This window comes from Equus przewalskii, chromosome 10, assembly GCF_037783145.1.
Source record: "Equus przewalskii isolate Varuska chromosome 10, EquPr2, whole genome shotgun sequence".
Classification (NCBI taxonomy): Eukaryota; Metazoa; Chordata; class Mammalia; order Perissodactyla; family Equidae; genus Equus; species Equus przewalskii.
The window spans coordinates 14,984,491-15,002,027 of NC_091840.1; the positions used below are offsets into that span (position 1 = coordinate 14,984,491).

Consider the following 17,537-nt stretch of genomic DNA (forward strand, 5'->3'; position numbering starts at 1 on the left):
GAGGTGTCAGGCTCTGTACTAGCTGCTAGGGCTATAGCTTTAGATGGCTGTTCAAAAACTGACCTTCCCAACTAGGGCTTCTAGCCTATGTCTCAGTAAAAGCTGGAGCTCACACTTAAGTACTCAAAATGCAATTTGTGTACAGCAAAGAAGTCGGTCATGATGGGAGCAGAATTAAATACCTCACGTCAGCAAGGCCTCAAATCCAAGACGTGGATTTTGAAACAACTAGCTTTGCTCCCCCACCCCCACGACACCCCAGATCTTAGAGATACTTGTCTCTAGGACAGGCAGCTCCTTCCTTGTGCTGTGTTCATTATACAGCTGGCTACAGCTACAAGGTGATATGCTCAACTGTTGCTAATTAGCACACATTTTGTGGGTGTTGGGCTGGGATTTATCTAGGTTATCAATTAGTCTCTAACATGAGCTGTAAACCCTGCTTCTGTCTCCCTCATAGTGTTTTATAAGTGAAGGAGATGGAGAGACAACTACAGCAGCCGGTGGAGCAGGTGAGGGACCCTTCTGAAATGTTTCTCCTGCCCACTTCAGTGTACATGAAGTTGTCTGACTTTCAGCCCAAGAACTGGGAGTGAAGATGAACAGCACATCAGACTGAACCTCTCAAACCACTCACTTCTCCCAAAAATGCTGGCATGGCAAGAAGGTGAAGAACCATAGAGACCAGAAAGGCAAAGTTTATTAGTTTCAGGTGTACAACGTAATGATTTGATATTTTGTACATATTTTGAAACAATCACCACAGTAAGTCTAGTTAACATCCATCACCATATATAATTACAAAATTTTTTTTCTTGTGATGAGAATTATTAAGATCTACTCTACTGGCAACTTTCAAATGTGCAACACAGTATTGTCAACTGTAGTCACCATGCTGTATATTATAGTCCCAGGACTTACTTATTTTATAACTGGAAGTTTGTACCTTTTGACCACCTTCACCCATTTCACCCACCCCTGCCTCTGGCAACCACCAATCTGTTCTCTGTATTTGTGAGCTCAGTTCTTTTTTTTCTTTTCTTTTTCAGATTGCACATACAAGTGAAATCATGTTATTTGTCTTTCTCTGTCTTACCTCATGTAGCAAAATGTCCTCAAGGTCCATTATGTTGTTGCAAATGGAAACATTTCCTTCTTTTTTATGACCGAGTAATATTCCATTATATATATGCACCACATTTTCTTTGTCCATTCATCTATCAGTGAATGCTTAGGTTATTTCCATATCTTGGCCATAGTAACTAATGGTGCAGTGAACATGGGGATGCAGCTATCTTTTTAAGGTAGTAATTTCATTTCACTTCCAGCTACATACCCAGAAGTGGAATTGTTGGGTTGTATGGTAGGTCCATTCTTAATTTTTTAAGAAGCCTTCATACCATTTTGCACAGTGGCTGTACCAACTTACATTCCCACCAGCAGTGCACAAGGCTTCCCTTTTCTCCACGTCCTTTCCTACACTTTGTTGTCTTTTTGGTAACAGCCGTTCTGACAGGCATGAGGTGGTAGCCCACGGTGGTTTTGATTCGCATCTCCCTGACGATTAGTGATGTGGAGCACATTTTTCCTGTGCCTCTTTCTTGGCCACCTGTATGTCGTCTTTGGAAAAACGTCTATTCACTTCCTCTACCCATTTTTAAATTGGATTGTTTTTTCACTATTGAGTTGTATGAGTTCTTCATATATGTTGGCTATTATCAGATATGTGCTTTGCAAATATTTTCTCCCATTGGGTAGTTGCCTCTTCATTTTGTTGGTTTCCTTTGTCGTGCATATGCTTTTTAGTTTGACGGAGTCCTCCTTGAGTTTTGCTTTTGGTGTTGAATCCAAAAAATCATTGCCCAGACTAATGTCAACAAGCTCACCACCTGTGTTTTCTTCTAGGCGTTTTATGGTTCCAGGCCTTACATTCAAGACTAATCCATTCTGAGTTAATTTTTGTGTATGGTATAAGATAGTGGTCCAGTGTCATTCTTTCACACATGGCTGTCCAGTTTTCCCAACACTGTTTATTGAAGGGACTGTCCTTTTGCCATTGTATACTTTTGGCTCCTGTGTCTTAATTGACCATATACAGGTGAGTTTATTTCTGGGCTCTTTATTCTGTTCCATTGATCTTTGTGTCTCTTTTTGTGCCAATACCATACTGTTTTGATTACTACAGCTTTGACTATAGTTTGGTATCAGGGAGCATGATGCCTTCAGCTTTGTTGTTCTTCAGAGGGCAAAGTTTTAAAGGCAGTTTGAGTTTAATATTTTTTAAGACAAGAAACTGATCACATCAAACTAGCTTGGGTAATGGTTCGAATGGCTTAAAATGCCAGATAAAACATGTTTTCAGCATGTCTGTCTAGATTTCGGATCTAATAGATCCTTCTGTAAGCTGCAGCTTAAGCCTCAATTTGGGATTCCTCCTTTAGTTTATATCATTCTCTTAACAACTCCATCTTCTATCTGCCCTGCCCTTCTCATTCTCCCATTGTGGATCTCCCCCTAACTATTTTTTACTGTGATGCCTCTTTCCATTGCAAATAAATTTCTACACCCTCGGCCCCTTCACCAAAGACTCTGTTCTCCTGCCTCACCTCAGCACTGGTTCTTCCTTTCCCTTTCTGCGTTTGTAAGAGGAGGCAGCTAGTTCCCCAGTGCCCCACACGATGTAGTAATACATACACAGCTAGACAGACAGAGTTAAAGAGGCTTAAAAAAAACACGTCTTCATCACTTGTTCCCCTCATCCCCAGTCTTGCTTTCCAGAGGCCACTACTTCCAAATCTTCAGTCAGCTTTTCTGATATTTGCTTCCATATTTCTAAATGATATGCTAATACTGTTCTTCACTAATTTTAGGTACAGTCTGGTTAGTTTTTTATGGTAAAGGATTTAGCTCTCACATTAACTACCTCACTGTGTAACCCCCCCCCCCCAATACAGTTATATCAGTTCTAAATAACTTTTCAAATGCAGACATTATCATTTTGAGCTTTTTCTGGGTTCTTCTGGGCAAAGTGGCTTCATGTACAATTCACTCTCCACAGGTAGGTGGATTGCAGCATTCTCCACTTGCTGAGTTAGTTACCACTTCATTGGCTTTGTTTTTTGAAAATACACTGGCATCTGGTCTTCTCTCCTATTCTCTGACCTTCGCTTAGCAATCCTTTCCCTCCCCTGGTAAATTTCCTCACGCCTCCTTTTTTGGTTGTTCCTAGTTACTTCTTAGCTTGGTAAATAGCTGGCAGAACTAGCAACTTCAGAGTCCTCCTAAAACATTTAACATTTAAAAAAAATTATAAAAGCATCACTTTGTTTTAAAAAAATTCAAATAATATTAGGGTACATTAAGCAAAGAGTTTATATATTCTACCACTCAGAGTGACACCTACTATTAAACATTTGGGATTCTTCCGTACTTTTTCTATATTGATTATATTGATTATATAAATGATACCCATTTGTGCTGGGGTTTTTTGTTTTGTTTTTGTTGACCTACAGCAAAAGGCTTCAGGAGGCTGGCTGCTCAATCAAGGCTTATTAATTGTCTTAGTGCAAATATGACTAATGAAGAATGTGTGCCTTTATTCCCCCTTTTAAGGTTTTAGGACATAAATTCGAAAGCAGTAAACTTTAAGAAAATTTTTATTTTAAAAAATCTCACAAAAAGTATTGGAATGAATACATAGATAAGGCATTTAGAAATGATTCTTTCTTTTGGTTTAGATTGTTCACTGGCTCAATTCTAGCTCTGCCCCCGGTAAAGTTCTCCAGAAACGTTACTTATAAAGTCTGGTCTCATGGGAAAGGATTTTTACTGTACTGAAAGGAAGCCAGATGAAGGCGAGATCTGAAGCGCTCAGCTTCCAATTCCCGGAAGAAAGCATCATCGTCGTGCTGTGTTATCATGTTCTGCAGTTGCTGAATTTCCTTCTCCATCTTAGATCTCAGCTCTCTCTTCACCTTATATAATGTCTAAAAGAGAATTCATGTCATCCTGCCATTCACATTTCTCCAGGCCCTCATCTGTTTTTATTCCCTCTCCACCTTCCAGCTCATCAAGCTCCTGGAGTGGTTTTAATAATTTAGCAGCAGCTCTTACAGAGACCTGACAGGTAAAGTTAAAATCATAGGATAAATGTTTTGGATCCTAGATGGATCTTCTTCATAGTATTCTCTCCATTCCCCTTACAAGGTGTAATACGGTTGTTTATATTTCCTAAAAGTGTCAATAAATAATTTTTATCCTGTTATTACCTGGGCCTGGGCTTTCTCTCTGGCTCTGAGTTCTTGACGTTCCTGTGATACGGCTTCTGCCAGCAATGAAAACTGTTTACAAGAAAGAAAAAAACCAAATCTTAGACTTGTCTGTAGTCCAAATATAACAGTTCTTATAGTTCTGTTTGTATAGAATAGCCTAATGTTCTTTAAGCCTAATGTTCATAGGCTTAAAATCTTTATTTTAATGGAAATAGGGCAATATAGACTCTAGATTCTGTACTGTGTTCAAGCACTAGCTTATTTTAAATTTCAATCTTGAACATGGGGTCAGCCTAACCTGTATAGTGACGAGTTCTGAGTTAATAAGTGGAGGTTTATTGTTCAACAGACTGAGCTGACTTGACCCAGGGTGGTCAGGAGAATGTAAACAAGCAACAGCGCGCCCACCTGGTCTTTATAGTAGTTCTCCATCGAGTCCAGTTCATTTTGGTGCTGTCTCTTTTGTTCATCTCGCTTTTCTTTGGCATAGTTTCTTAGGTCTCGTAATCTTTGCTTTTGAATTTGTAAACCTTCTTCAAACAGTTTCTTAAATATCTGTCAGTTATTTAGGCAGAAGAATAAAGTTATGCTGAACTTGCATGGAAGAATATAATCATTTTGCCCAAGTGGAGGCATATACTGATTGATTGTATTTCACAAAGATTTTTTTAAATAACAGCTTTATTGAGATATAATTTGCATACCATAAAATCCACCCTTTAAAGATGTATAATTCAGTAGGTTTTAGTATATTCAGAGTTGTACAACCATCACCACTAATGTCATAACATTTTCATCACTCCAAAAGAAACCCTGTACCCATTAGCAACCATTCCCCATTCTTCCCTCTCCCTAGGCAACCACTAATCTACTTTCTATGTTTATAGATTTGCCTCTTCTGGACATTTTTATAAATAGAATCATATAATATGTCACCTTTTTGTATCTGGCTTCTTTTTATTTGGCATAATGTTTTCAAGGTTTATCAATACTTCATTCCTTTTTATTGCCAAATAATACTCTACTGTATGGCTATATTACATTTTGTTTATTCATCAGTTGATGGAGATCTGGGTTGTTTCCTCTTTTTGGCTCTTATAAATAACACTGCTGTGAACATTTGTATAGCGGTTGTGTGGATATATACCTAGGAATGAAGATCGAGTCATATGGTAGCTCTATGTTAAACCCTTTGAGTAAATGCCAGACTGTGTTCCGAAGTGGCTTGACCATTTTACAACCTCACCAGCCCTGCATGGGGGTTCCAACTTCACATCCTTGCCAACATTTGTCTATTTTAGCCATCTTAGTGGGTGTGAGTGGTATCATTGAGGTTTTGATTTGTATTTCCCTAATGACTAATGGTGTTCAGCATCTTTTCCTGTATCCCAAAGATTCTTTACCACTTTCAGAAAAGAACTCTCAAGTAGCCAAGTTTATAGGGCAGGAACCCCAGAGCATGGGCCGGCCTGGTGGCACAGTGGCTAGGTTTGCATGCTCTGCTTTGGTGGCACAGGGTTCACAGGTTCAGATCTCAGGTGTGGACGTAGCACCACTCGTCAAGCCATGCTGTGGTGGCATCCCACATAAAATAGAGGAAGATTGGCTCAGATGTTAGCTCAGGGCCAATCTTCCTCAACACACACACACAAAAGAACCCCAGGGCAGAAACCAATGCTGCATCTACACTTGTGCATAACTGAGGGTGATGTGGTTATCATCTAACGAGGCCACAGGACAACTAACTGTTCAAAGGATTGGGATATGCCCTCGTCATCCATGGATTAGTAAGAATTCTTGATCAAAGAACTGGTTCTTACAGCCATGCATTCACTAGCCAGCCATAATACCTTAGTTAAGTTCCTTAACCTCTCACAGCCTTAGAAATGAGGATAATAGTATGACCCACTTCAGAGCATTTAGCCCAGTTAACTATAATTACCTTAATGTTTTACTCTAGAGATGAAATTTACTGCCAGTTTGGAACCCCAAAAGATTAAGCATTTCAGCTTGATTGATTAGGATGAGACAGCAAATACCTTGTGGAAACACCTCACAGCACATCTGTCCTACACTATTTTCCTGGTTTTTTTATTTTTTATTTTTTATTAATGTTATGATAGATTACAATCTTGTGAGATTTCAGTTGTACATTTTTGTTAGTCATGTTGTGGGTACACCACTTCCCCCTTTGTGCCCTCCCCCCACCCCCTCTTTTCCCTGGTAACCACCGATCAGATCTCCTTATCAATATACTAACTTCCACCTATGAGTGGAGTCATATAGAGTTCGTCTTTCTCTGCTTGGCTTATTTCGCTTAACATAATACCCTCGAGGTCCATCCACGTTACTGTGAATGGGCCAATTTTGTCTTTTTTTATCTATTTTCCTGGTTTTATGTGAAATCTTAGGTCATCTAATAACACGTTAAATTCCTGTCTTTTATAACATGCTCCAAACCCCTAAAGCAGTTGTACTGGAGAAGAACCTATGTGCAGGGGGTCAGAGGGAATTAAGACCTCACATTAAGTTTAGGGCAGTGGAGACTGAGAAGAGACTGGAGTGCACTATGGGAGTAATAAAATGAGGCACGGACAAGTCTGAACCCTCACAGTCAGCATTTTAGGACTTGCATTTGGATTCTGGATTCAAACTGGGACGAGAGTCACAAGGAAGGTGGTCCTAAAAGGCAAGAGACCAAAGTTCACCTTCTTAACAGGGTTTGAGAGAAAAGCCGTATTTACCATTTCTTCCCGGGTCCTCATTCTCATCATTTTTGCACGCAGCTGAACTCTGTAATCATCATAATACTTTCGGGCACGAACAATCTGCTGCCGATTTTCTTTTATCTTTGATTGGGTTAGCTTTTGCCTATGAATGCGATCGTTGAAGTCTTGCTAAGAAAGGGAAAGGGAGAAAGAGGTAAAGACAAGAGGAAGACAGACTCTGGAGTTGTCATTTGTTCTGCTCCCCATCATGATGTCTTCAAGCAGTAAGCCAGGTATAGAGGGCCAGTGGCCTACTGCCTGGGCACAGAGTGTGAAAGACCGTCAGCCCCCAGAAGCCCTCCAGCATTTGGTAGGTTCATCACCTCAATTTGAAGTGCCGCCCCAGTGAGCCCCCACTGTGGCAGAGAGCAGCAATGATCCTGGTGGAACTGAGGATCTCATCTCCCTGTTCTAACAGGGGGTTGCCTAAGCCACACTCTGATGCCAGCTTAAAAGGAGTAAACAAACAGCACTCTGAAAGACTTTCAAGCAAAGCTTGAGTTACCAAGAGTATTTACATCAAAACTAACGAAATTAGATAATTTCTTACAAAGTGGTATAGATGAAATGAGGTCAGGTCCATAAAGCCTTCACCTAGTTGTTCAGATATTTGTTTTCTTTTCCCCCATACCAAAGTACCACATTCAGTTTTTCAGATGGCTTCTCTTTCTTTCTCTGGAATTGTTTAGGATTATAGTTCTCATTGCTTGTCTCTACCTCCAAACAAGGGTTTTAAAATCTGTCTGTCTGGCATACTGTCTTTGACCTCTGTCCTCTCCCTTTAGTATACTCAACAGAAGATATGTTGTACTATGTATATTCGCAATCCAAATTATAATGGAGGCTGGTGAACTACCTCAGCTCTCTACTGGGGAGAAAGATGGGAGGGAACAAAAACACTAAGTTACAACCACCTGGTACCTCGAAGGGGCTGTGGAGGTAGAAATAGACCTGGATTAAAATCTCAACTTTGGGGGCTGGCCCTGTGGCGTAGTGTTTAAGTTTGGTGCACTCTGCTTCCAAGGCCCAGGTTCACAGGTTCAGATCCTGGGCATGGACCTATACTGCTTGTCAGCCATGCTGTGGCAGTGACCCACATGTAAAGTGGAGGAAGACTGGCAAAGATGTTAGCTCAAGGCTAATCTTCCTCAAGGCAAATGAGAGGATTGGCAACAAACGTTAGCTCGAGGCTAACCTTCCTCAGCAAAAAACCTCAACTTTGCCCCTTGCTGATTATGGTGGGACCCAGGGCAAGTTAAGATATCAAAGCCACCTCAGGTTTCTCATTTCACAGAAAACATCTCCATTATGTTACCATAAAGACTAAATTAAACTGTGTATATAATAAAGCACTTAGAACCTTCCCCCCTCATCAATTTTGGTGAAAGCCCTAGATGCTTCCCCAGGCAAGTATCAGAATTAAGAGTCTGTGGGACTATTGTCCAGCTGCTACAAATAAAATCGATATAACTTATAAATTCAAAATTATAAAGCCAGCCCTGATGGCCTAGTGGTTAAAGTTTTGTGCATTTCACTTTGGTGGCCTGGGTTTAGTTCCCGGGTACAGGACCACACCACTCATCTGTCAATAGCCATGCTGTGGCGGTAGCTCACACACAACCAGAAGAACTTACAATTAGACACAACTATGTACTGGGGCTCTGGGGTGGGGGTGAGAAAAAGGAGGAAGACTGGCAACAGATGTTAGCTTAGGGCAAATAGTCCCCTGCAAAACCAAACCAAAACAAACAAATGAGAATTCTAATACCCAACTTGCTCCTGACATACCAGTCTCTTGTTATGTTCATATTCTTTCTTGACAAGTGCAGTAAGGAGGTCATGCCGCCTTAAGGCTTCTTCTATCTTTAAGAGGGACAGAGGGAAGGAGGTTAATAATGCTATTCATTAGATTCTCAAGGATAGGCTCCTCCCTTTTCTGGTTTATATTCCTATGCTTAAAATTGACAGTTAACTTACTTCATCCTGGAGTTTCTTCTTTGATCGATTTTCTCTATATGCATCTTTTTTGAGCTGTTCAACCTGTGCAATTTGCTGTTTCCACATTTTGCTTAGTGTTTGGCCAGAAACATAGAGAAATGGAAACTGCTCCAGCATCAGGGGTAGGAGACCGTGTTCGTTTACTTTCACTGCAAGGTAAAACGAGATGCTCTAAATCTGAGATACTTGCTGACAGCTTTTAATAAGAACTCTCAACCCACCTTCCTGGTAGATCAAAGCTTATCTAAGTGATGTGGTTCTGCTCCTGAAAAGAACAATTCTAAAAGTACGTTATTACTTTTTGCATTCCTTCTTTGATCAGAGTAAATCAACTACTAGTAAGGAGAAAATAAGCTCAACAGTTCTGATTGATGACACGCTGGTCTGGTGAAGTCCATCCTAACTTCTCAGCAGACTCAGCGCCTGGGGTGGATGCTCTGTGTGTGGTCAAAGATTCCTCAGCCCTCCTGGGAGGCAAAGTCTCTGTCTGATGGGATGTAGTTAGAAACCAGCAGCCTTTGAAACTGCACCCTGGCATTTCACATGACCCTGTTTTCCTTATAACAGGACTCTAACACACACTGGCATCGATTATCAATACAACAGGAGGTGGACAGGCCATCTGCTTGCTTTGGAGCATCGCTTTGGTTCTACCAACTTCCCAGAAACAAAGAAAAGGCAACCAGCATAAGTGAGCAGCAGAATGAAGCTAAGCTGGAGCAGCAGGTAGCAGCCCCAGCACTCCTTTGGTGCCAATATATATAGGCCTCCTGAAGGTATTATTTAAGAGTTTTATATCTCTTTATAGCAATCTAGCATATGGCAGTTATAAAAGAGGGAACGTTCTGCAGCTAACTGGTGGATGTTAGTTTTCAGTGCTGTGTCCTTGGAATGTAACACACACTTTCAAAGGATGCCAGTTTTCCATAAAGTACAATTTTGTGGTTCTTACTTGGAACTGCTTTATTTGGCTTTGGCAAGCCACCTTTTGGACTTGGAGTTGTGGTTTTTCGAGAGTAAATCTTCCAGGGCTGACTACGTTTTGGAGTTCCTTTATGAACAGCTTCTCTGTATACTTTTTCCTTAGAAGCAGATATAAAACAGAACAGAAATAAGAGAGAGGTCTAATCACTCTTTCATACAACATCTTAAGTATTACGTATTGACAAAAGAGCTAACTAATCCCCAGCCAAACCACCTTCCGTCAGATTTCTAAAATCTGGTTAGTATTTATCTACTCTAAGTTACAAGCAGCTTTTGGCTTCTGGCATCCTTTGGAATTTAAAAAAGCACTGAATAGTTTTTGAGTTTCATAGTCACCACAGTCCCACACCCTAAATACAACTTACTAACAATGTTTTTATAGTACTTGCTTCTTTGACAACTTTTTCCAAATAGGTTAAACAATGTTTAGTTGTAACCGCACTGTACTTTACATCCTGTTTTGTTCATGAATATTTTAGCATAAGCAGTTTTCCTATGCTTTCATTTCATTTCTGTAACCATCCTTTTGAAAGGCAAGGAAAACTTATGCTTTGGGTTTCTTCCAACCAGGCCTAGAACTACAACTGAGATTTCCTATCTTCTCTTATTGCCCTTTAAAGTGTCAATCTAGACTATCTCTTAAACCCTTGGTGAACTGCTAAGCAACAGAACCTCTTAAAATTGATGGAAGTTTCGGGCAGAAAGGAAAAATGCTAATGTTCTTTGGTATCATGTCTTGTCACATTTTAGCAACTTGGCTACACTGTGAATAAGAGAAAATCCCACACATAAAATGAAATCCTGCCTTTTCCTAAGGAGCTAATGATTAAAGCCCTGTTGATTCTTTTTTCTTTTTAAAAAGATCATCTCTGCACTTTCCACTGATCTGATGGCATTTATTACAGTAGAGACTTTTACCCACTGTTTCCTCCTCATTATTTATTCCTAGAGGTCCAATATTCTCTTGAACTTTATTCCTTCTTAGTTCCCTTTCAAATGCTTCAGTTAGTGCCTAGAGGGAAAAAGGCCATACGATATTATAATTAAAAAGATATACAAATGAAAATGAAGGAAAAAAAATTCACCCAAGATCCTGCCATTCCATTCACTTTTTTTTAAGTCCCTTTCAGGCTCTATATAATAAATATACATTATTTAACACATTTAATTGGGACATAAAGTGAAATTTTCTATACTGTATTTTTTTGTTTTCACAGTTTTTGTAATTATTTTGATACTCCCTTGAGTAGAAGTTACATGCTGAGTTACATACTGAGTTGAAGTTACATGTTATTGTAAGACATCTGAATTCGTTTTCACTATCATAAAACATACTACAGGAAACAACTTAAGTGTTCTAAACTTATGCTACATTTCAAAATCCCTGTTCTATAGCAGAAAAGTCTTCCCTGGTAATCATGTAATCAAAGTATCTCCTTGTTGAATCCTAACTACCTCCTCTCATTCCTGTCTTGGGCACTTTCATCCTATCTGTAACTCAAGTGGCCTATCACGTTTAATCCACCTCAGATTTTCTTCATCTCTGAAGCTCTCTCTGAAAATATCAACCCACAATGATGTATACTTTCTTAATCCACTGGTGTACTGGGCTATATCTGACAAGGTTAGTTTCCTTAGAGTATCATGAGTACAAGTTTTATGATCCCTAATGGGGGACACAGAAGCTAAGTCACATAATTTTCTATCATTGACTCAGCTCAAGAATGTTAAATGAATTTTAAGCTTTTAATTAACAGCATGTTAATTACAGGCATTGCCTGCTGTCCAACGGTAATCAAGAGATGAGATGTACCTTTGCTTGGAATCGGCGGATATCTGTTTCCTTTGGCTTTCGCTGCTTTCTTCTCTCCATATGGAATGGTTTGTTTTTGTTAACGGGAGATGGCGAGAGTGAATGAGATCTGTAGGGTGGCTTTCTATGCATGGCAAGTCCTATAACATAGAAGAGACGTATACCATTAGTTGCTGACAGCCAGAAGTGTTAAGTTGGGAAAAAAATAGCTGATTTTTACCAAATCCAAAGAGACTGACTGTGAATATGCTAAATGTACTCTCTCCTATAACTAATCTGTATTTTCATATTTAGTCATACCAAGTAAACAGACAAATGCACATAAATGTGTACTGTCTCAAGTAGGTACTTAGGTTCCATATTCATCTTTGGGTTGAAAATGGAGCAACATGTGGAATGTGTGAAGCACACAAAGGCCTATATTAAGTGCTCTCGGTAGTGGAGGGAGAAAGAAAATGTTAAACCGTCTGAGCCATGTGTCTGCTATCCCTTTACCTATCTAGGTCCTGAGGAGGTGGGATGTAAGCATACACACATACCTTATAAAGCAGCATGCTTATAAGCAAAACTTAATGTAGTTTAGCATTTTCTAAGCAATTCCAATTCTTCCCTATTTAGCAATCTAGCCTTCCTAATTCCTCACTGCCCAAGAGAGCTGACAAATCACTTCTTTCCACAAACCTTTCTATGTTTCATTGTTTATAAGATGTGCTTGGGCCTCTGCTAGTTGTGAAGAGGGGTACTTCATGCCTTTCTGGAAAAGCAGATAATTTAATATAGCTCTAAGGTCAAAGAAATTAGTTTGATAGCTTTCTAAATAAATTTTCCCAGAGAATTCAAATTTCCCTGAGCTTTTATTTTTCTTTTCACTCTCTTTTAATTCAAATCTTTCAAATTCATTTTAAACTCTAAGGTATTAAGAAAAGCTGACTTACACAACTTATTTTAAATGATGTTTTTATGCTATTTTACTATGTCCATAATGTACTGTTCTTTAGAAATTGAAGAATGAATTAAAATAACATTTTCCTGTAAAATGCGTTTTCAAAACAGGATACCATATGTATATGTATAGTAAGGGAAACACGTAGGTTACTGGTGAGGTTTCCTAGAGATTACCTGAGTCAAGCTCAAGGAAAGAGATGAAATAATCAAGAGGAGGGAAAAGTATTCTTGCAGTAAAAAAAACAAGTGAAAAAGTTAAGGAAGTTTCAGGGCCGGCCCTGTTGCAGAGTGGTTAAGTTGGTGCACTCTGCAGCAGCAGCCCGGGGTTTCACCCATTTGGATCCTGGGTGCAGACCTAGCACCACTTATCAAGCCATGCTGAGGGCATCCCACATAGCAGAGTTGGAAGAACCTACAACTAGAATATATACAACTATGTACTGAGGGGCTTTGGGGAGAAGGAAAAAAAAAAAAGACTGGCAACAGATGTTAGCTCAGGGCCATAAAAAAGAAACATTAAAGAAGTTTTGGTAGATAAAAGTAATGGAAAACACTCAGAATTTTAGGTGGTGGAAGATAGGATAATTATTTGAATTTGAACAAACAGTAGGAAGTATCTGCAAGGAAGTGGCAAACCAGAAACTGTCATGCATTGCTGATATGAGTATAAACTGGTACAATCACTTTGGAGGGGAATTTGGCAATCGTGAAAAAGCGTAAACCTCATGATTTACCACTTCTACGAGATGTAGATCCTAGAGAAACTTCTGCACAGGTTATAGATTGTTCACTGCAGAACTGTAGTTATGAATATGTCCTACAGTAAGGGAAATGGTGATATATATATATACTCATACAAATGGGGTACATTGTATCAACTTATTACACAGTAGTTAAAAAGAATGAACTGGATTTATAAGTATTAACATAGATTTCCAAAACAACGTTAACAGAAAAAAGTTGCAGAATACACACAAAATCTACATAAATTTAAAAAAACAAAACAATAGCATATTTAGACAAGTAACATATAAGCTGTTACAGTATAAAAACAGGGATGAGTGTGTTCCAGTTCATGATGGCAATATAGAGGCTCCTGAACTCACCCCCTCTCGTGGAACACAATGAATCTACAGCTACATATGGAACACTTCCCACTGAAAGGAATCCAGACCCTAGCTGAGTGGCTCCTACACATCAGGTGTTAGGAAAAAGCCCATAGCGAAATGGGTCTTGGCACACCATAATCTACCAGAAGCAATTAAATAAAGGCGGCAGGGTAGACAAGCACAAAGGTTTGCTAGACAACCAAGAGGTAGGGATGGGCTGAACAAGATTCATCTCCTATGCAAGACTACTCCTTCAAGACTGGGAGAGGTGGCTGTTTTACCTAATGCACAGAAACCAACACAGAGTCAAGGAAAATGAGGAAACAAAGGAATGTGTTCCAAACAAAAGAACAAGATAGAACTCAAGGAACAGAGCTTAATGAAACAGAGATGAGGGATTTACCTGATAAAGAATTCAAAATGATGGTCATAAAGATGCTCAATGAGGTCAGGAGAACAATGCATGTACAAAGTGAGAATTTCAACAAACAGAAAGAAAATAGAAGAAAGTACCAAACAGAAATCACAGACCCAAAGAATAGAATAATTGAACTCAAAAATACAATAGAGGGGTTCAACAGCAGACTACATGAGGTGGAAGAACAGATCGGTGAACTCAAAGACAGGGCAGTGGAACTCATCCAAACAGAGGAGAAAAAAGAAAAAGAGTGAAGATAGGGGCTGGCCCAGAGGCCAAGTGGTTAAGTTCACACACTCTGCATTGGTGGCCCAGGGTTTTGGATCCTGGGCCTGCACCTGGCACCGCTCATCAAGCCGTGCTGAGGTGGCGTCCCACACAGTACAAGCAGAAGGACCTACAACTAGAACATACAACCATGTACTGGGGGCCTTGGGGAGAAGGAGGAGGAAAAAAAGACAAGATTGGCAACAGATGTTAGCTGAGGTGCCAATCTTTAAAAAAAAAAAAAAAAACAGCAAGAGAGAAACAACTTGTTATGTACAAGGGAACCTCCATAAGATTATCAAGAGATTTTTCAGCAGAAACTTTGTGGGCCAGAAGGGTATGGCACAATATAGTCAAAGTGCTGAAAGAGAAAAACTGCCAGCCAATACCACCCTACCTGGCAAAGCTGTCCTTCAGAATGAAAGGAGACGTAAAGAGTTTTTCAGACAAGCAAAAGCTGAAGGAGTTCATCAATATTAGAAAGGCCTTACAAGAAATTTTAAAGGGACTTCTTCAAGCTGAAAGGGTAGTAATTAGTAACAGCAAAACATACAAAAGTACAAATCTCTATGGTAAAAGTAAATATATAGTTAAATTCAGGCTATAATGTAATGGTGGTGGGTAAGTCACATATAAATCTAGTATGAAGGTAAAAAGACAAAAGTAGTGGAGTGATGTCAACATCATGGTGGAGTGAGCTCTTCCCTTAGTCTCATCCCCGCTAAGATACAATGAAAGGGAAACTCATAAACCAACAGAGGACATTCGTACAACATAATACATGTCTGAGAGATCCACACAGACATATGTCTGAAGGTGGGGGTGCTGGAGCCCTCAGGAGACAGTGGAAGGAGGTAAGTGGATCTCCTCTCACTCCCATGTGGCAGCAATCTGGGGCATGGGACCATGCACAGCAGCTGGCACGCAACTCTGAGAAGAGAAAGGGTAAAAGGCAGCCCTCTGGAGGAATACTTGTGCTCTTGGGGTTGCCTCCCAACATGTGGGAATGCTCCTCACCAAGGTGGCTAAGCTACTGTGGGGTCATCCACACCAAGCCGAGCAGCCCAGGTGGGCAGTGACTGCAGAGTGGGAGCACATGGGAGCATGCATGTGAAAGACAGCGCCCCTCCCCCCACACCTGGCACACCAGCTGGGCCAGTCAGCTAGAGCAGGGGATCTCCACCAGAGTACTTGCACCAACGTGTGTAAAGCAGCAGCAGCCAGTAGGCAAACGTAAATGGGCCCTGTTGGCACAGTTTCAATGGACAGCAACATCTGCAAGAGGCTGCAGTGGGTTCAGAAAATACAGCTCCAGGGGCCGGCCCCAGGGCCGAGTGGTTAAGTTTGCGTGCTGTGCTTCGGCAGCCCAGGGTTTCACCAGTTCGAATCCTGGGCGCGGACATGGCACTGCTCATTAAGCCATGCTGAGGTGGCATCCCACATGCCACAACTAGAAGGACCCACAACTAAAAATACACAGCTATGTACTGGGGGGGCTTTGGGAGAAAAAGGAAAAATAAAATCTAAAGAAAAAACTTCCTAAACCTAGGGGAGGAGCTGGAATTACATGTAAATGAAGCTAATAGAACTCCTGATTACATCAATGTAAAAAGACCTTCTCCAAGGCATATATTAGTAAAACTGGCAAAAGTCTATGACAAAGAAAAAATATTAAGGGCAGCAAGGCAGAAGAAAGTAACTTACAAAGGAACCCCACCTCAGGCTTTAAGCAGATTTCTCAGCAGAAATCTTACAGGCTAGGAGAGTGGAATGATATATTCAAAATTCTGGAACACAAAAACTGAAAGACAAAAGCAAAGACAAGAATATTCTACCCAGTGAAACTATCCTTCAGATACAATGGAGAAATAAAAACGTTTCCAGATAAACAAAAGCTGAGTGAGTTATCACAAGACCTTCCCTACAAGAAATGATCAAGGGGGCCGGCCTGGTGGCACAGTGGTTGAATTCACATGCTCTGCTTCAGCAACCAAGGGTTCACGAGTTCGGATCCCAGGCACAGACCTACACACCACTCATCAAGCCATGCTGTGTCAATGTCCCACATACAAAATAGAGGAAGATGGGACAGGAGTTAGCTCAGGGACAATGTTCCTCAAGCAAAAAGAGTAGAGTTGGCAATAGAAGTAAGCTCAGGACCAATCTTCCTTGCCACAAAAAAAAAAAAAGAGGACAAAGACTCTCATACCTGAAAAAAAAAAAGCTTTTACAAAGCCTTGAGGAGGCAGATTAACAGACAGATAAAATCAGAATAGCAGCTATCAGAACAGGTTAGCAAACAATTATAACATTAAAGACAAAGGGAAGGAAAGCATCAAAAATAACTATAATTACTTTATTTTAATCACAAACTCCCAAAACAAAACTGAATAAGTTGTTACGACAATAACTTAGACAGGGAAGGGCTGGAGCCTGCTTAGAAGAAGGAAATAAGAGGCTATAGAAAATGGACCATCTCATCTACAAGATCTTTTATACAAACCTCAGGTAACCACTAAACAAAAAAACACAACAGAGACAAAAATGATAAAGAGAAAACTGAGAAAATTATCAAAGGGAAACACCAAAGTGAACTGGCAGTCGGAAATACACAGGATGAGAAACAAGAGAAATACAGAACAACCAGAGAATGAATAATAAAACGGCAGTATTAAGCTCTCATATATTAATAACCACTCTAAATGTAAATGGATTGAATTCGCCAATCAAAAGACACAGAGTGGCTGGATGGACTAAAAGACAAGACTCAACAATATGCTACCTCCAGAAAACACAGCTCTAAAGACAAACATAGGCTCAGAGTCAATGGATGGAAGATGATACTCCAAGCTAATGGCAAACAAAAGAAAGCAGCTGTTGCCATACTTGTATTAGACAAAGTAGACTTCAAGAAAAAAAGGCAATGAGACACAAAGAGAGGCAGAATATAATGATAAAAGGAAC

At 40.1% G+C, this 17,537-nt stretch overlaps 1 protein-coding gene across 3 annotated transcripts in view; it reads right to left on the minus strand.

The window, feature by feature from the left end:
- Window positions 1–3,638: 3,638 nt before the first annotated feature.
- The window catches only part of CEP95 (centrosomal protein 95), a 40,701-nt gene continuing 26,802 nt past the window's right edge, over window positions 3,639–17,537 (minus strand). Inside the window, exons 12-20 of one of the 3 annotated variants that reach the window (XM_070561579.1) lie at window positions 11,835–11,974; window positions 10,944–11,033; window positions 9,990–10,119; window positions 9,017–9,186; window positions 8,828–8,902; window positions 7,016–7,168; window positions 4,680–4,826; window positions 4,269–4,340; window positions 3,639–3,986 (exon numbers count right to left, since the gene is read on the minus strand). In XM_070561579.1, the coding sequence (XP_070417680.1) occupies window positions 3,810–3,986; window positions 4,269–4,340; window positions 4,680–4,826; window positions 7,016–7,168; window positions 8,828–8,902; window positions 9,017–9,186; window positions 9,990–10,119; window positions 10,944–11,033; window positions 11,835–11,974 (1,154 nt within the window). In that variant the 3' untranslated portion in view covers window positions 3,639–3,809. Of the gene's footprint in view, window positions 4,120–4,268; window positions 4,341–4,679; window positions 4,827–7,015; window positions 7,169–8,827; window positions 8,903–9,016; window positions 9,187–9,989; window positions 10,120–10,943; window positions 11,034–11,834; window positions 11,975–17,537 lie in introns of all 3 variants that reach the window. The other 2 variants (XM_070561580.1, XM_070561582.1) reach the window with 2 other exon arrangements.